Genomic DNA, 13,476 nt, shown 5'->3' with positions numbered 1-13,476 from the left:
ATAATCACCGGACTACAATGTAATGCGTCTGATATTACATGGTGTAGAATAAGATATAATCACCGGACTACAATGTAACTTGTCTGATATTACATGGTGTAGAATAAGATATAATCACCAGACTACAATGTAACGTGTCTGATATTACATGGTGTAGAATAAGATATAATCACCGGACTACAATCACTGGACTGCAATGTAACTTGTCTGATATTACATGGTGTAGAATAAGATATAATCACCGGACTACAATCACTGGACTGCAATGTAACTTGTCTGATATTACATGGTGTAGAGTACTGGCTGCAATGTAACCTTAGTAACCTGAGTTTACGTGATCATAAGATACAAATGACAGTCCCTGAGTTACAATGTATCACACAGATGATGTTCAGTACAAGGTCCCTCTTCCATAGTGTGGGACACTACAGCCTGCTCTCCAGTCAATGGGACCTCCCCCTCCTCTCCCGCCTTCCTAAGGGGAGTGAGTGGAGTGGATTGCAGTCACATCAGGCTCAGTGTGTGCTCCAGCAGCTCAGCACTCAGTCCTACCTCTCCTCCATCAGTGCTCAGCTCAGGACCTCTGGATACTATAAGATGCTACATGTGAGGAGCCTGGCAGTGCCCCTGCTGCTGCTCTTCATGCATTGCCCCCCTGCACCCCTCGCATTTAACCTGGATGTAGAAAAAGTCACAGTGTACAGTGGTCCCCAGAACAGCTACTTTGGATATTCAGTGGATTTCTACATCCCAGACTCCAAAATGTAAGTACTGAACAGACCATGGGGGGGGGGGGGGGGGGGGGTGTTATAACATGAGCCTCCTGTCTGTGCCAAATAATGCACAATAAGTAATATTCATCTGAGAGACTGGCACTCATCACATGGTATAGTCATGGAGGATTGTTCATGACCTGAATCAGTGGACTTTAGTTTCCCAAAGTACTGAGGAAGTCATTAACCCCTGGCATGCCTAGGCTAAGTGACAATTAATGTCAGACTCCCCCTCTTTTCTTGTGAAGTTGAGGGGACACTGTGCAGACTCAGATAATTGTCATAGCCTGCTGGAGGACCTTGCCAGGGACCTGGTAGTGACCCCAGGAACTTCCTAGAGTCCAGAGTACAAAGCTGGATATAGACATAGAGAGCTGGTATATGTTTACCTATTTCTCCAGTGTTTTTCCTTTTAATAGCAATCATATATAAACGAGAGAGAGAGAGAGAGAGAGAGAGAGTGAGAGAGAGAAAGAGAGAGAGAGAGAGGGAGAGAGAGAGAAAGAGAGAGAGAGAGAGAGGGAGAGAGAGAGAGAGAGAGAGAGAGAGAGAAAGAGAGAGAGAGACAGAGAGAGAGAAAGAGAGAGAGAGAGAGAGGGAGAGAGAGAGAAAGAGAGAGATAGATAGATAGATAGATAGATAGATAGATAGATAGATAGATAGATAGATAGATAGATAGATAGATAGATAGATAGATAGATAGATAGATAGAGAGGGAGAGATATGAGATAGATAGATAGATAGATAGATAGATAGATAGATAGATAGATAGATAGATAGATAGATAGATAGATAGATAGATAGATAGATAGATAGATAGATAGAGAGAGATATGAGATAGATAGATAGATAGATAGATAGATAGATAGATAGATAGATAGATAGATAGATAGATAGATAGATAGATAGATAGATAGATAGATAGATAGATAGATAGATAGATAGATATGAGATAGATAGATAGATAGATAGATAGATAGATAGATAGATAGATAGATAGATAGATAGATAGATAGATAGATAGATAGATAGATAGATAGATAGATAGAGAGGGAGAGATATGAGAGGATAGATAGATAGATAGATAGATAGATAGATAGATAGATAGATAGATAGATAGATAGATAGATAGATAGATAGATAGATAGATAGATAGATAGATAGATATGAGATAGATAGATAGATAGATAGATAGATAGATAGATAGATAGATAGATAGATAGATAGATAGATAGATTCTTATGACATATACAGAATACATGGTGATAAAAATCTTAATAAATGTAATAAACCACAAATCACAGTTATGAGTTCAGATTATCACTCACAATGGTACCGCTAACCATTCCTATCTATATCTAGAATTATATATATATATATATATATATATATATATATATATATATATATATATATATATATATATACATATATCAGTCTTATTGGTCTGCCAGAACTTACATGGTGCAGAATATAATTGTAAAATTAACATTTTTAGTGTATATGTATGAGCAAGTTAACTGTGTCTGGATAGTAGGTTCACAGCTGTGTTAATACCTGGTCCTGACCCCAAGGCTGCGCTGTGTGTGAGTTAGTAGGGCGCAGAATATGAATTATAAGGTTAAAAAAAAACCTGCCTTTAAACAGGAGGAATTGAAGTGGGATAATATAGATTAAAAGTATTTATGAGATTAGATAGAGATGAGATACAGACAGACAGACAGACAGACAGATAGATAGATAGATAGATAGATAGATAGATAGATAGATAGATAGATAGATAGATACAATAGATAGATAGATGATAGATAGATAGATAGATAGATAGATAGATAGATAGATAGATAGATAGATAGATAGATATGAGATAGATAGATAGATAGATAGATAGATAGATAGATAGATAGATAGATAGATAGATAGATAGATAGATAGATAGATAGATAGATAGATAGATAGATAGATGATAGATAGATAGATAGATAGATAGATAGATAGATAGATGATAGATAGATAGATAGATAGATAGATAGATAGATAGATAGATAGATAGATAGATAGATAGATAGATAGATAGATAGATAGATATGCCTGGAGCTGGTCTTATCAAGTTTGTCCATTGTGTATATCATTACTCCGCCCGGAGCTGTCCACAGTCTATAGAGTTATATCATGAGATCTGCTATGTTGGTGATACTCTGTTGCGGTCATTATATCTGGATATTGGATACATAACAGGAACATACTACAACTGTGTATTCTCTGTAATGTCCTGATAATCTCTCCCTATTACAGAACCAGTGTACTTATTGGAGCACCCAAAGCCAATACTAGTCAACCGGAGATAGTGGAGGGAGGAGCGGTGTACAACTGTCCATTCCCAAGCACAGGGACTTGTAAGAGGATTCCCTTTGACAACACTAGTGAGTATTACTATACCATGTGTGGATATGATGGGTGGGATAAACACCAGCAGAGGACCCTTCAGTGACGGCAGGACCATATGATGGCCATTATCATTCCAGTGTTTGGAGTTTTAAACAATTTTTGTATTAAGGAATCTATTGGCCACTTTGATTGGACAGTAGAATGGTATAAGGCTATTACGATAGCCACCTCAATGGTGAGGAATTGGTGTGATACATTGTATGCTCTACTTGCTACTATGTACAGTATGTTTGAATTATTATTTAGTTGCGGTACTAAGATGCCTATGAAGTTATAAAAGTAATTAAAGGGTTAAGATTGACTTTATACAGGCAACATGTATCCCTGTAGTCATGTTATTGCTGTCCAGTGATCAGAGACTTGTGGTTTAAAGGAGTTGTGGGAGAAAAAGGTATTCTTTCCAGAAACAGCGCCACTCTTGTCTTTAGGCTATGTTAGGTATTGCTGCTTAGTTCCATTCAAGTGATTGGGACTGAGCTGCAATACCAGACAAAGTCCATGGGCAAGTGTGGCGCTGTTTCTGGGAGGAAAAGCAGTTTCTATTCTAACCCTTTAACAAAGGGGCTTGTGGGTCAATACTTTTTCCTTCTGCTCTATTTATGTGTAAATAATAATGTGGATGCATAAAGAACATGGGGGAGATTTACTTAGACTGGCGTTTCCTATGCCAATCTAAGAAGGAACGCCGCTGGAGTAAGATGCAATGAGTTTATTCGCGCGTCTTAATAAATTTGTCGCATCGTTGGCTGTCCGTGTGCCAGAAAGTGAAATCTACGCCGGCTACAAGCAAGCATAGATTTCTGCTATCATTTACACCAGTTTCTGGCGTAAATTATAATAAATGTGTCGGGCTGTGAGTGGCCACGCCCCCTTCCATTAAGCCCCCACCTACTTTATTTTTTTAAAAGCGGCGGAAAAGCAAAAAAATCAACATTTTTTGTCTTTTATATGATATGCTGGGAGTTCCTTACAGAGTGAGGAACTGGCATTGTGTATCGGTGAAGATAAATATTACAGTAATGTGACTGCTAGGTGGCGATGTAACTGTCTGTAATTGGCCAACCATGATATCACATTGGTGTACAATGTCTTTTACAACATTGTTTGTGATGCCACATTACATGAAAATTCCTTTGTCATGAGACAGTGAACACTCAGATGCCCATAAAGAGTTAACCAAAAAGCACCCAAAGTTTAGGGGTCCTGTACCAGCCACTGTCTCATGACTCTGTCACTTTAGAGGGGTTTTCCCACCTTAGACATTTGAGGGTGGGTTTTCTAAAGTATTTCAGTTTGTCATAAGCTTCTCAATCAGTTTACATCAGTTGCAGAGCATAACAATTGACTATAAAAAAACTGCAAATGTGAACCAGACCAACATCGATGTTGAAGTTGAAATTAGATTGTGATCTCCACTGTGCACCTAAAATGTCATTTTATTTGACCTTAATAATAGGTCCAAAGTTCTGTCCTGATTCATTGTATAATACATCTTCATCTGGATACGAAATCCATTTTTCTTTAAGGCCAGGATCACACACAGTTTTGATGCAGATTTTGGATCAGTTTTTTTTTGAGCCAGAAGCAAAAGTGGATCAAAAAGGAAGTAAAGGTACAAAGAAAAGACTGATGCATCTCCATTCTTTTGTGTCCAGTCCTGTGTTTGGTCAAAAAACTGATCCAAAAACGGCATCAAAACTGTGTGTGTGATCCTTGACTTACAGAGCTCCAAATCCCCTGCTTCCCTTCATACAGACATATGGTTAAAGAGGAGCTGTCACCTCTCCTGACATGTCTGTTTTAGTCAATACTTGTATTCCCCACAATATAAAAAGATTCTGGAGAATCTTTTCTTGCAACTCTATGTTGTGCCGTTCTTCTGTTATTCCTCATGAATAAATTGACAACTGGGTGTTACTAGTTTGGGGGGGGGGGGGGGTGTCCCTATACAGTCTGACATTGTCCAATCAGTGCTCACAGTACCAGACAGTGAATTGACAAACAAGTAAAATGACAAGTAAAAATAACAAACGAAGAAACAATGTGACAAAAGGAGATGTATAAATCTGTATGTAAGGAGCTCCCCCTAGTGGTGGATGCAGGTAGAAGGAATTTTAACATTTAATTCTATGGTCGCAAGCGAGCTTCTTATTTGACTGGCCCCCTGGGGGCAGTACCACCTATACTGCCCTGATGGTGATCATGCTTGTGGGTAATATTAACACTTGAATTTGTGAGTAACGGGTAAGATCTTGCCAGGGCAGTGTGTATGGTGCTGCTACAGATTCTGTTAACATTGTTCAGAATTTTCACTTTTTTGGGGGGGTATTATTATAGAGATCGGTAATGACACCCAGGTTTTTATACATGTTGCTCTGAATGTTCTTGTTTCTGTTATAGGCACTAGGTTTCATGAATTTCTAAGATTTCTATGCCGTGTTTTGGGCACATAACTGAGGACCTTTGATGGGTTTCATTTCCATGACTATGTCTTGTTTAATTTTAGCCCCTTATTATTGTTTTCTCATGCAACCAGCGGTGGTAACGACTTCCACATGTGAATTATAAATCCAGTAAAGCATTGTTTCCTATTGTCAGTGTTAGACGCTTGTAGCTTGAGACTTTTATAATGGTTATTATTGGATAGTTGTTCCCTGTTGATTTCTTTTTGGCGTCTGAGTTTTTGACAAGACAGGCTTCTTCTTTCCTCAGCACCTAAAATCCATCCAGTGCTTACTGTTTAGTATCAGTGGCTTAAAGAGGCTGTCACCACATTATAAGTGCCCTGTCTCCTACATAATGTGATCGCCGCTATAATGTAGGTGACAGCAGTGATTTTTATTTAGACAAACGATCTATTTTCACCAAGTTATGAGCGATTTTAGCTTTATGCTAATGACTTTCTTAATGGACAACTGGGCGTTTTTTTACTTTTGACCAAGTGTAAAGAGAAGTGTATGACGCTGACCAATCAGTGACCAATCAGCATCATACACTTCTCTCCATTCATGTAATCACCATATAGTGATCCTGCGTTGTTTACTATGTGCAGCCACATACACACACATTAACATTACTGAAGTGTCCTGAGAGTGAATAGACATTGCTTCCAGCCAGGACGGGATGTCTATTCACAATCCCGACTCTTCGGGAACGTTTGTGTGGGACTTACAGTACAGCAAATCGAGATCACGTTGTGCTGTCATTTACAACGTGATCTCGCGAGATCACGCTTGCTGTGCTGTAAGTCCCACACAAATGTTACCAAAGTGTCGGGATTGTGAATAGACATCGCATCCTGGTTGGAGGTGAAGTCTATTCACTGTAAAGACACTTCAGTAACGTTAATGTGTGAGTAAGTGGCTGCACATAGTGATCTAGTAAGATCACTATGTGCAGAGTAAATGAATGGAGAGAAGTGTATGACGCTGATTGGTCAGCATCATACACTTCTCTCCACAATGCCCACTTGGTCAAAAAGTAAAACACGCCCAGTTGTCCATTAAGAAAGTAATTAGCATAAAGCTAAAATCGCTCATAACTTGGTGAAAATAGATCGTTTTTCTAAATAAAAAAGCACTGTTGTAATCTACATTACAGCGCCGATCACATTATGTACAAGATAGGCCACTTATAATGTGGTGACAGAGCCTGTTTAAAGACTATGTAAACCTTTGAAAGGGATTTTTTTTTCTTCAATAAAAAAGTCAGTCAGTGTGTTTTGTGCAACTTTATAATTCATTTTTATTAAAAAATTATATTTCCTTTTTGAGATACAGCTATTTTGTATCCTGCATACAGAGCAGCTGTATCTAGTGATAAGACCTGAATCCATCAGGTCCGCGGGACTGACGGGTTTAGTGTCAGAGGGTACTCAAGATCCACCTGTAATCTTATGAACTTAGATGTGATGGATAACAGGTGGATCCTGCGTGGACTTACTGACACTGAACCCGTTAGTCCCGTTAGGATACAAAGTAGCTGTATCTCAAAAAGTAAAAATAATTTTTAATAAAAACTAATAATAAAGTTGCTCAAAACACACTGATGGAACTTTTTATTGGAAAAAAAAAAATCCCTTTCAAAGATATATATACGTAGCCTTTAAAATGTGTCACTGCATTGAACTTGCAATCTGTCGATTTGTGTGGAAATTCGAGGGATGAAATGATTTCCATGTAAATTGGGGCTTCCATAATCACTGTTCCTTTCTCATAGTCTGTTTCTCCCCTGCAGTTAATTTGCTCACATTTTGTACCTATGTTGGTAGGGATCCACACTTCTAAAATATGATAAAATATTAGGCCTTCGTTCACACTCTCTTTTTAAAATAACAGTTAGGGTATGTTCACACGGCTTATTTTCGTCAGTTTTTCGGGCTGTAAACAGCCAAAAAACAGACGACAATTCGAAAGCAGAACGCCTCCAAACATCTGCCCATTGATTTCAATGGGAAAACGACATTCTGTTCCGACGGGCCGTTTTTTTACGCGGCCGTTGTGAAAAACGGACGCGAAAAAGAAGTGCATGTCACTTCTTCAGACTATAGAAAACAGCCCAAAAAACGGCCGTAAAAAAAGGTGCGAAAATCGCAAGTGGCTTAAAAACCGTCTGAAAATCAGGAGCTGTTTTCCCTTGAAAAAAGCTCCGTATTTTCATAAGTTTTTGGTTATGAGTGTGAACATACCCTCCGGATATGTGCACACACAAACTCAAAAACGTCTGAAAATACGGAGCAGAAGGCCGTTTTCCCATTGAAATCAATGGGCAGATGTTTGGAGGCGTTCTGTTTCCGATTTTCGGCTTTTTTTCGGCCGATTACGCCCCGAAAAACGTTTGAAAATAAGTCGTGTGAACATACCCTTAAAGGCCCTGTTCACACAGAGTTTTTGATCTGCCTGCACGCCGTTTGCCGCGTTTTTCACGGCGAGTTTCACTGCATTTTTCGCCCGCGGCCATTGAGCCCTGCAGGCAAAATACGCTACGAAAAGTGCTTTCTCTGCCTCCTATTGATGTCAATGGGAGGTGAGAGATGTAAAAACCCGAAGATAGGGCATGCTGCTTCCTTTTCCCGTGAGCGTTTTTTACTGCTCGCAGGAAAAAACTCCTCCGCCTCTCATTGAAATCAATGGGAGGAGATTTCTGACGTTTTTTGCCGCGGTTTCTGATGCGGTTTCCGCGTCAAAAACCGTGTAAAAAAACTCTGTGTGAACAGAGCCAAAGGGGTTGTCCAGGATTAGAAAAACATAGCTGCTTTCTTTCAAAAATAGCGCCACACCTGTCCATGGGTTGTGTGTGGTATTGCAGGTCCAATCCATTCATTTTAGTTCAGCAAAGCTACAATACCAGACACAAACCTTGGATAGGTGTGGCGCTGTTTTTGGAAGAAAACAGCCATGTTATTCTAATTATGTGCTACCCCTTTAACAGTGTTGTCTATTAGTGATTTCGAAATTAACATAGGTGGGTCACCCTTTCACTTATAAGCCAGAGCAGAGCAGCTCTAAAGACAGTCCCTTATGTCTCATTCACACGGCAGTATTTTGCCCCAGTATTTGGAAGCCAAAACCAGGAGTATTATGGAAAGATTTGTATCTCTTCTGGTTTTGGCTACAAATACTGGGGCAAAATACTGATCTAAATACTGTCATGTGAATAAGGCCTAACCGTGGAGGACCCTGCACATCCATGCATTACAAGGACAGCCAATTCATTTAAAGGGGTTATCCAATCGCTAATAATTGATGGCCTATCCTCAGGATAGGCCATCAATAGCTGATGGGTCAGGGTCTGGCCCACAGGACCCCACACCAATCAACTGTTTTGAAGGGGTGCAGCATTCATACGAGCGCTGCTTCCCCTTCATTTCTTTTTGCTCACTTTGAATCGTCGACACAAATGTAGCGGCGATTCACAGGTATTGCTTCCGTCTTCTCCCATTCACTTCAATACGATTCACAGCGAGCAAGAAGAAATAAAAGAGAAGCAGCGCTCGTACAAGCGGTGCACCCCCTTTAAAACAGCTGATCGAAGGGGGTCCCGGGAGTGTGACTCCGACCCATCAGCTATTGATGGCCTATCCTGAGGATAAGCCATCAATTATTAGCGATAACCCCACTGTGTAATGCCTTATTTCACCTGTGGTGGTGCTGCAGGGTAATTAAACACTTACTGCCGGGTTCTCCCACTGATTACAGTTAATCACTGGGGATCTCATCAGCAGGACACCCTCTAATCAAAAGTTCATCAAGGGGGACCTTCTAGCAAAAAGGGATTGTCCAAAGTGGACACTGACAAAATGATTTACCTACAAATCCTGGGGGAGCAACAACCTAACAACCGCCAGATACCTGAAGTGCTGTTCAATACACATGATCTGCCCATAGGTGCAGCAGATTAAGGCTGGGTTCACACGACCTATTTTCAGGCGTAATGGAGGCGTTTTACACCTCGAATTAAGCCTGAAAACACGGCTCAAATACGTCGGCAAACATCTGCCCACTTTCAATGGGTTTGCCGATGTTCTGTGCCAACGACCTGTAATTTTACGCGTCGCTGTCAAAAGACGGCACGTAAAATAACAGCCTCGCCAAAGAAGTGCAGGACACTTCTTGGGATGTAATTGGAGCCGTTTTTCATTGAATCCAAATTATGTCCGTAATGGACGACCCGCAAAACGCGAGTACGAGCAATTACGTCTGAAATTCAGGAGCTGTTTTCTCCTGAAAACAGCTCTGTAATTTCAGACGTAAATGCAGTTATCGTGTGCACATACTCTAAGGCTGGGTTCACACGACCATGTTACGTCCGTAATGTACGGAACGTATTTCGGCCGGAAGACCCGGACCGAACACAGTGCAGGGAGCCGGGCTCCTAGCATCATAGTGATGTACGATGCTAGGAGTCCCTGCCTCGCTGCAGGACAACTGTCCCGTACTGTAATCATAATTACAGTGCGGGACAGTAGTTCCACGCAGAGGCAGGGACTCCTAGCATCGTACATCACTATGATGCTAGGAGCCCGGCTCCCTGCACTGTGTTCGGTCCGGGTCTTCCGGCCGAAATACGTTCCGTACATTACGGACGTAACATGGTCGTGTGAACCCAGCCTTAAGGAGTTGCACAGCAATGCTCCTGTATTAGGCTGGGTTCACACGACCTATTTTCAGACGTAATGGAGGCGTTTTACGCCTCGAATTACGTCTGAAAAAACGGCTCCAATACATCGGCAAACATCTGCCCATTACTTTCAATGGGATTTACGATGTTCTGTGCCGACGACCTGTAATTTTACGCGTCGCTGTCAAAAGACAGCTCGTAAAATTACAGCCTCGTCAAAAGAAGTGCAGGACACTTCTTGGGACGTTTTTGGAGCTGTTTTCTTATAGACTCCAATGAAAACAGCTCCAAAAACGGCCGTAAAAAAACACCGCGAAAAACGCGACTTGCTCAAAAAACGTCTGAAAATCAGGGGCTGTTTTCCCTTGAAAACAGCTCCGTATTTTCAGACGTTTTTTGTTAAGTGCGTGCACATACCCTTTGGCGCGCAAAAGGTACTTAACAGCTCCGTGTTTCAGCCCCGTATGATGCGTGGCTGCGTGATTTTCGCGCAGCCGCCATCATTATGACACTACGTTTGGATGTTTGTAAACAGAAAAGCACATGGTGCGCGAAATACGCTCAAAGAACGGACATGTCGTGAGTTTTACGGAGCGTACACACGCTGCGCAAAAATCACGGACTGTCTGCACGGCCCTGTAGACTTATATAGGTCCGTGCGAGATGCGTGAAAATCACGCGCGTTGCACGGACGTATATAACGTTCGTCTGAATAAGCCCTAAGGCTGTGTTCACACGAGGCGGATACACTGTGTAATAGCATGAAGCGTATCCACCCTGTGCCCCTCAGGGAATTCCGGGCGAAAAACTGCTAGCTAGCAGGCCGGCCTCCTGGGATAATGTTTCATCCCAGAAGACGGTCACATGGGATGAAACGTCATCCCGGGAGGCTGTGCTGGAGGGAGGAACACAGACTTCTGGGTAAGTAAGAGATTTATTTTTTTCTTCGTTGCGGATTCGCTGCGAACCTGCCGCAAAAAAACGCAACAACTGCTATTTGATGCGGGTTTTACAATTGACATGCAGGACAATTTCTGAGCGGTTTCTACGCAGTTTGTGGGTGAGATTTGTTTTATCTCATCCACTTTGCTGCTGCTTTAATTGCTGCGGCTTTTCCGCAACGAATTCCGTTGTGGAAAATCCGCAGTATTTACGCAACATGTGAACTGAGCCTAGCCGGCTGCACTCTGCACAGTCTAACAACCTACAAAATATTCCTTTGAATAGTATTTGGGTTTATGGATAATTAAAACAATCTTGTTGTCCCGGTAATGGCCGTGTGTTGTATAACGCTGTAAGTCTATGACTGTGGCTACATTATAATGGGGCCATTCACATTTTATACTATACAGTTCATAAAAGTTCTATTAGGGCCATAATAATAATAATATATAATCTTGGAAACCAACAGTTCTAATATAAAACATCTAAGAATGTAATGAGCCGTATTAGGCTGTGGGCGGCTTTCCAGCGCTATCCTGGCATTGTGCTGAACTTGTAATGGACTTATACTATATGATGCAGAGTAAATGATCTTCCGTACTAGGTGCTGGGTTGTCCGTCTCTCTAAGGACTTCACTCGACATCTAGACGTTGCTGTTTTCCCACCTGTCATGTCACGCGTTCCGCACCTTGTAAAATAGTAGTGATGTGAGTGGTAAATGTCTGGCAATGCTCGTCCAGTTTTCTTGCTTGGATTTCAGTGGTCTAGACTTAATAAACTGTGGCAAGATGTCTTGTCATATATTCAAAGTCGATCTCCTTCCTACAGGACCAGAAGATGTTGAACAACTGGCTTTTTCCATTTCCATACAAGGTCTCTATAGTGTACAGTACGGCTGAAATAACACATGTAAAGTGCCCTAAATTCCTAACGAGTCCTAATGAGTTCCTTGATCCCCTAGTAATGGAGAACAAGGCTGCAGGATGGTGGAAATGTTCTGGTTTTGATGGGGGATGGGACCAGGGGGATGCGGAATGTTTTTGCTTGCATACTACTAGACATGGGATATGTCCAACAATCATGCTTGTGTTTTTTTGTTTATGTTGTATGTTAAACTTTCGTATGAATTTTATAACTTTTTTTTTTTTTTTAATGATTTCGTCAAAGGGTGGAAAACCGTTACAAACACATGCTGCCGTTTCCAAAAACGACAAAACACGCTTTAGGGGTAACAACACACACAGAGTAAACACTGCGAATTTTCCGCTACGGATAAATTGCGGATATTCCGCAGCGTATTATAGTAGCAGCAGTGTGGGTGAGATTTCCACAAATCTCGTCCCCACACTGCGGTAAATACCCGCCCAAAAAAACGCAGCATGTCAATTAATTCTCCGGATGAGCAACTCTTCTGTTGTGGGTTTACCCTTTGAATTCAATGGGGTGCTTAAACCCGCAACAAAGCAGTGTGTGTTGTGATAATTGGGGCGGAATCACAGTGAATGTAAGAAAAAAAATATAAAAATAAAGTTATACTTACCCAGAGCTCCCTGCTTCTCCTCCAGTCCGACCTCCCTGGATGATGTTGCAGGCCATGTGACCGCTGCAGCCAATCACAGGCCAATCACAGGTTGCAGCGTCACATGGCCTGCAACGTCATCCCAGGAGGTCGGACTACGTGCCGAGATGAGGGAGGAGGTAAGTATGAACTTTTTTTTTTCTTTTTTCGGCGCCCCTTCGCAGCGGAAATTCCGCCGTAAAAATGCATCGCAATGTGGTTCCATTTTCCGGATGGCATTCCCTGCGGTGTTCAGGGCGGATACGCTGCGCAGTTTAACGCAGTGTATCCGAACTGAATACATTGTGTGTGTTCCTACCCTAAGGGTGCATTCACACTAGCAGTTTTATTGCAGTATGTCTTTTGACTACTACTAAATTATGCACATTGCCAGCAGTTTGTTCCATGAAAAGGAACTGTATATTTTGTTAAAATTGGAGTGTGACGCTACAAAAAGTTTTAACAGCCTAAAAACTCCTCACTCCACAAAAAACTGCATCCGCAAAACAGTGTGTGTGAATAATCAGGCGGTGCAGCGAGCGCCGATCAGCGAGACATTGTTGATCGGCGCATGTTTGCTCCTGCCACACGGAGCTATGGATGGGGACGAGCGCTTGTTACTCCGATCGCTCGTC

The 13,476-nt window shown here is 41.5% G+C and overlaps 1 protein-coding gene across 1 annotated transcript in view; it reads left to right on the top strand.

The window, feature by feature from the left end:
- Positions 1-512: 512 nt before the first annotated feature.
- Positions 513-13,476, top strand: part of ITGA8 (integrin subunit alpha 8) — a 157,711-nt gene continuing 144,747 nt past the window's right edge. The window contains exons 1-2 of the mRNA XM_075827657.1: positions 513-764; positions 3,069-3,196. Of these exons, the coding sequence (XP_075683772.1) occupies positions 598-764; positions 3,069-3,196 (295 nt within the window). The 5' untranslated portion in view covers positions 513-597. The remainder of the gene's footprint in view (positions 765-3,068; positions 3,197-13,476) is intronic.

This window comes from Rhinoderma darwinii, chromosome 5, assembly GCF_050947455.1.
Source record: "Rhinoderma darwinii isolate aRhiDar2 chromosome 5, aRhiDar2.hap1, whole genome shotgun sequence".
In the NCBI taxonomy this organism is placed as follows: Eukaryota; Metazoa; Chordata; class Amphibia; order Anura; family Rhinodermatidae; genus Rhinoderma; species Rhinoderma darwinii.
Note: the sequence above shows the minus strand (reverse complement) of the source record. Positions and strands in the feature narration are given on the sequence as shown.